Source organism: Poecilia latipinna, unplaced genomic scaffold (genome assembly GCF_001443285.1).
Source record: "Poecilia latipinna isolate Pla-1442-1.1 unplaced genomic scaffold, P_latipinna-1.0 Scaffold6341, whole genome shotgun sequence".
NCBI classification, from domain to species: domain Eukaryota; kingdom Metazoa; phylum Chordata; class Actinopteri; order Cyprinodontiformes; family Poeciliidae; genus Poecilia; species Poecilia latipinna.
This window is the reverse complement of record NW_015118957.1, coordinates 1-6521: the sequence shown is the minus strand read 5'-3', so window position 1 is coordinate 6521 and position 6521 is coordinate 1. Positions and strand designations below refer to the sequence as shown.

Sequence of the window (6521 nt, the reverse complement as noted above, 5' to 3'; positions counted from 1 at the left end):
TTTATTTTATCTTTATTGACGCTCACCACCAGTAATCTTCACTCATCACCTGCTGCGCCGCCTAATCGTCATGTGTTTCACATCATGTGTTGATTTTTTTCACTGTTCAGCGTCGGATTCTCTGTTTTTATGCCATAATTCACATCTAGTTCGTCGCTCCGTTTTATGTCCCGCTTCTCCTGTTTCAGAGTTTTGCGCAATATGTGCGTCTTTTTTTTAAGCCCTTAAGGTGCAGGGCGGTCGGGAAGCGTATCGATGGGGAAAAGGCAGACTGACATAAACCTTTTAAAACAACGGAAACAATTTCGGTAGTCTAATTATTGCAATTTAAAAGTGCTGTGTTGTTCTATCACCCCAGTTTCATACAGGACCACTTACAGCTCCGGTGTTAACGCTATAAAATGAACGCTCTCTATCGTGCTGTCGCCATGGAGGGATTTCTTTATTTCTTTATTTAAATGGGTTCATTTTTCAGAGGGATACACAGTGAGGGTATCGTGATTTTAGTAATCACGTTTATAAGAGCGATATTTCGTTGTCCTTCCATGGAAGCGGGCAGTATTCAGATGGACATTAAAACACTTTTTAATATAAGTTACTGCTTTGACATGATCACAGCAAAACATATGTACAAAAATCCTCAATAAAACATAAAATATTTGAAAATCAGACACCAGACAAGTGAATCTCACAGCAGCGTCATCAGCTGATGAAACGCGGAACTGATGCGGGGAAGCTATAGCAGTAGGAGAACGGAGCTGCGCCAAGAAGCTACAAAAATTGAAGAGAAGGAGAGCTACCATCGATACAGTTGCAGCCAGGCATGTTTTAATGTTACACAATACAATTTCAGCAAGTTGCTCAAAGTCTTAACTGGTATTATTGTGCATTTAAGGTGTAAAGTTTACCTTCGAGCAAACGTCCCCCAAAGGAATCCCAGCGCCCTCCTTTTGTAAAAATTTTCGCCAGTGCCCCCTGCCATCTTCTGAACGCCCCCGTTGACAAACGCTAAGTGAAATGTTCAGTTTGAGATGTTCTTGAGCTGTTGAGCGATATTAGCATTTGCACTTAGAATTTAGATTTTCTTTTATTTCATAAGATAATTTAATTCAATTGTGTTTTTTTCTAAGTTATACCTAGATTTAAATTTCAGTTCATCAAATCACTCTAAACACTTTTTCATCAAGTTACAATTCTGCTTCAAATAAATAAGTCTGTTTACTAGATCAGGTAAGTAGTCTGCCAGGTTTCAAGACTGCCATACTCTGGCAGGCAAGTCAGGTGAAGTGTCTGTCCCAAGGATACAGAGGCGGGGGAAGAAGCAATTGACCCAGTAACCCACTGATTGCGTCATGAACTCCTCCCACCGTCGCCACCATTAAGATCTGTTTCCTCTAAATTGCCTAAATTCCATATAACTGGTTTGTCTTGCAGGTGTTGCTTCGGAAAAACTATCACACTCTTTCTCCAGCTGACCGCTACAGTTGGCCAGCTGTGGCTCGTGGCTGCAACACTTTCGTTATCTCCCAGAATGCTGATCAGCCACTTGGCTACCTTATCCCCCTGCTCACCCACATTCTTTTGAACTCCCTCCTCTTTTCCCACCTCTCCAGTTCAGGGGTGAGTAAATATTTAGTAAAACACAAAGCCACTTGTATTTGTGCCTGCTTTCTAATATTGTGTTTGCATACAGCCCATAGCAGTGCTGCTGTGTCCAGGCTGGGAGAAGGCTCAGATGATATACAACCTGCTGGAAGAAAGCAAGGTTTCTCAAACCCTCCACCCAATTATTGTCTTGGTGGGCATTGGCAAGGATGAAGCCAAGGCTGTAAAATTCCCCAAAAACTGTGAGCAAAACAGAAACAAGGCTTTGTCAATCCATTCAGCTTCTGACTATATCTTACTTTCGTTAGATCTAAGTTTAAATGTTTTATTCTCTTTACAACAGGCCTGCTATTAGTGACCACCCCATTCACTCTTGTCCGTTTGCTGTCTTGTCACTGCTTTCTTTTCCTGCGACTGTATCATCTAGTATTAGATGAGGCTGACCAGCTCTTCACTTTTGCACCTGATGAGGTAACTGCTTTTGTTATCAAGTAGGAGCCGTTACAATGAACTTAAAAAAATGGCAGCAAACTTAACACTTTTAGGAGTTTGTCTGCCATGCTGTTGTCTGGGTCAGAGGATTCCAAACTCTTCATGCCTTGGCCCTCCTTTGCAAACCCACAGACAATGCTACAAAATATGTAAAGAAATATTGACTTTTAGTTTGTTTTTCTCACTTTTGTTCACTATTAAATAATTGTTACATTCATCTAGCACAAATGCTGTCTCATATCTTCTGATTTTAGTCAGCCATGACTTCTTGGGTTTTTTGCAGTAGAGTCCTCCACAGCCTGGCTCCTGGATGGTTAATTCTGTCTCTTTCCTGTCAGAAACTTTTTACGTTTGCTGTGCTAGCTTGAGAGGCAAAGCAGGAAGTTATTTTAACATATTCTGCCATGATTGAAAAACAGACTGTGGGGTTGTGTATTGTAATTTTTGTTTATGTGTAGGCATAAGTATTGATGCTCTTTTTTCCCAGATGGGAACCATCCTACAACATTTTCAGAAGGTGACTTCCAGTGAAGAGAAAGCATCCTGTCCTCGGCAACTGGTTGCTGTGTCCAAAAGATGGACCAGTCCTATGGATGATCTAATCTCTAAGCATATGCTCGATCCCTCCATCGTTATAACTGTCCCTGAGGAGGCTGCACTGTATGGTAACATCCAGCAGGTTAGTCAAATATAAACAGTGTGGTGTTTAACTGGGGCTAAGGCAACCTATAAATGCTTACCATAAATTTGCAAACCATGTACTAAGACTGATTTCCTGCTATTGAAGAACTTGAGATTACATTGACACAATAATTGAATGTCCACAGCACCTCAAAATTCTTGTATGCTTCTTTAATTAGCAGCACTTTGTGGGGGTCAGTAATGGCTTAGTTCAGTAGCAGAAATAATAATGTCTAACTTTTCTTTCCCTAATTCTTAAACCGAAGGAATCAAAGTGGAGCCTTTGGGCGATGGAAGATGGTTTGCATACCCCGAGTCGGATATGGCATTTTCCACCTGTACCAGTGTTTCTCAATGTCTGTCTTCAGGGTCCACTGCCCTGCATGTTTTAGGACTTTCCTCCTGCTGCACACCTGTCTTGTCACATCTCAAATATGCAGGCAGTGGTCCCTGAGGACCAGAATTACTGTGGAACCAATATATAGGAAAGTGCTGCGGGTCAACAAAAATCCATTAAACCCATGGAACCATACTTGTGTTTCAAGTTAAAGAAAAAGAAGAACCACTGTTTGGAATGAAATGTGCAGTCTAAATATGTGCACTAAAATATACATTTTTCTGACTTTGCATTTTGGTTTGTACAGGTTATCCTGATGACTATTGAGAGCAACAAGATATCTGCACTTCTGGGAGTGTTGGATTTCAGTCCTGAAGTTGGCCAAAAGACATTGATTGTAGCAAACTCTGCTGAGGAGGTTGAAGATGTATTTAAGGTGACAAAAGTTTTAACTCATTGTCCTGATGTTTTATGTTGCACTATAATAATTATTTTGTTAATTTATTTTTTATTTATTTCAGTTCCTGCTTTTCTATGCATCTGTTAGTGATTAACTGAGCAAAACAGGTTGAATATTTTTTATGGCATTTTGCATCAAATTGAATATAAAAGGTGTAGTGTGGTTAAATGTAGTGTTGATCACATGTTTTAACATGTCAAAGCCTGACTATGGCACTGTGATGTAGTTGTACAAAGGTACAATGCAGAGGCATACTGTTCCAATTCAGTTCAATTTTTGCACACTTGTAACCTGTGGACTCAAACCCTTATGTTCACTTTGATGAGTTCACACTTCATAGAGGGGTGTAGGATGTAATGCAAGCATTTGGACCAGGCCTTAGACATCTACAAAAGTCTAAAGTCCTGTGGCACTCCTCCTTGGAAAAATTGAAAATACAGTTTCAGTTTTAGCTGGGAATGCTATTTCTTTAGCACTTGCTTCTTAAGAAATGTTTGTCACGTTTCTTGTGGAGAGTTTCTTTAACACCACATATGCAGTTTAAAATATCCACACGTCTGCTCTTTACTTTGTGGTGTCAGCCTTTTTTTTTTTAAATTGCTGTGTAGATCATTTTTACTGGCGACACATGATCCCCACACTTACATTTACTCAGGCACTCAAGAGTACAAAGTTTAGTCAGCGACCTATCCAATAAATTTCACTTCTTGCTTAATTACTGCTGGAGATAAGGGATAGGTTCAGAAGTCGTGCCAATAAGATGTCTGTTAATAGACTTGGTTTGAGCGTGTATTAAACAGGAAGAGTGGATGCTATCAATGTCCATGCATAGAGGCGCGTGTGTAAAGGATGGATAGACTGGATACAGTCACATGCTTCTATATTGCAGGCTGTCAGCAACAAATCAGCATTCTGTCTCAAGATCCACAAGGGATTACTGGACCAGCTTGACTTTGTCATCCAGCAGTGGAGGAAAAGCATTGGCCCTGGCACTCATGTTATCCTGGGTAAATTTATTATAACAATTGTTGCTAATATTTAGGGGTGAGTATAATCAACCATGCATTGTAATTATTGTTTATAAATGCACTCTCCCTCTTAAATAAAATCAAGTCAATTAAATATCAAAGTATTTAAGACAACATTGAATCAAAATCGAGTCAAATCGTGATCTGAAGAATTGAAATTTAACTGTAAGGTTCATTACATTACCTAGCACTACTCTGCTCATAGATGATTGTATAGGTATTTTTGGTAATTCCCCTAAAATTTTACAGAATTGCAATATTGCTGCTGTTTCTTTTGCATTTGTTTTTCCTTCATTCTTCAGTGAGCACCAGTGAGTGCTTGAGGAGCCTTGGCATCAGAGATGCAGCTTGTGTTGTCCACTATGGATTTCCGCCTTCTCCTAAAGTGTTTGGCTACAGACTCTTTTGCATGGCTGAAAACTTTCGAAATCTACCTAAACAAGTAAGTTAACCAAATACCAGCACAGAATCTTTTTTCTTTTTTGTTTCCTGTAAATATGGATGGTCTAATTCACGTAAATTCATCACTTAGTGAGGAGCCAGAGATGGGGTCAGGAGGGACACAGACATCAATTGGGGGAAAAAGGATAATATTGATCTGTCTTAGGGATTGACCAACACATGTTTTTGAGGCAGATGCCTACACAACTATTTTGACATCAGTCAAACCTAGTATGTGCTGCCAATTATTTTGGGGATGATTCTTTAAGCCAAAGTTGCTTTTTCTTTCTCCATTTACATGAATAAAATGGCACCATGATAACAAAGTTATACACGTATCAATTTAAAAAGGGAAGGAAGAAAATTTAAAAAGGAAATATAAAAGGAGCAAAATAAGTCGATATAAAATGTTTTAAAAAGTGACGGTAAATATATAAATAAATACATAATACAGAAAAATAATTAAATGTCGTAGTAAATAAAAATATTGCATTAAATAAATGTAATAAATATTAAAAAGAAAAACAAATGGGGAAACAATGAAAGAATAGTGATAGCGTTACATCAATAATATTAAAAATTATAAACAAATATTACTTTTGTCACATTGCATTGTCAAAGGAGTTTGGAAAGTTTTTATTTTTAATGCAATATTTGCCACATTAATTACCTTATCAAGCCATTAATTTTTTTCTGTAGTTACTGACAATTTTGGCAGGCTCCGTCCTCCGTAACTTTGTCTTCACACTGTATCTGCATATCTTCTAGAGTTTAAACTTCGTATGTTGGCGGATCTGTGCATGAATGGGTGAATGACTGAATCTAGAGTTGGAGTCCTCAGACTTGATGATGCACAATATAAAACAGGTCATTTATCATTTCTTACATTTTCTGTTCACCGCTGCTAAATGAGAAAAATTTGAGCCGCGGAATAACGTGATATTTTAAAGCATCGGCTAGTTAATGGAGCTGCTGATTTCACTTCTCCTATTTAAGCCACAGATATATTCTGAGCCAGTTAGCTTGACACTTTTCTCTTTGGGCAGCTTGGTAACCACCACCTGGTGGAGGAAACAAGGATTTGAGTCGTTACCAACATTACTGGTATCATTGCCACCTCCAGTGCTGTTTTTTTCTGTAGTTCCTCAATTCTTCTTCCAGCTTTTATGTTTTAACGAGCTTCATGTTTTGATTAACTCACAGTTAAAAGAATCCAACAGCTGTTTTTTTGATAGCAAGGGATACAGTTCAGGGTTTCCCCCAGAAAACTTGCTAAGCCCGGTGGTCGGGGCGCTGAGGCGGTCCACCGTGTTTTTGTATTAAAACATGTAAGGTAGAAAATAAAAATAAAAATATCACTGGGTAATTACCCAGTGATATTTTTCCCATAACATATAATTATATGTTATGGGAAAACATCGTCAGTGAACTGCTATATAAACCCACAACTAGTCTTAAAAACAACTAATAAAAAAAT

At 38.5% G+C, this 6521-nt stretch overlaps 1 protein-coding gene across 1 annotated transcript; it reads left to right on the top strand.

Annotated features, from left to right (window-relative positions):
* Window positions 1-1420: 1420 nt before the first annotated feature.
* Window positions 1421-5045, top strand: LOC106943884 (putative ATP-dependent RNA helicase TDRD12; the record flags this gene model as incomplete). The annotated part of the gene is made up of 7 exons (XM_015027176.1): window positions 1421-1620; window positions 1694-1847; window positions 2033-2076; window positions 2585-2776; window positions 3423-3551; window positions 4465-4582; window positions 4906-5045. Coding segments are annotated over exons 2-7 (735 nt in total), but the record flags the coding sequence as incomplete, so codon positions are not given.
* Window positions 5046-6521: the final 1476 nt, after the last annotated feature.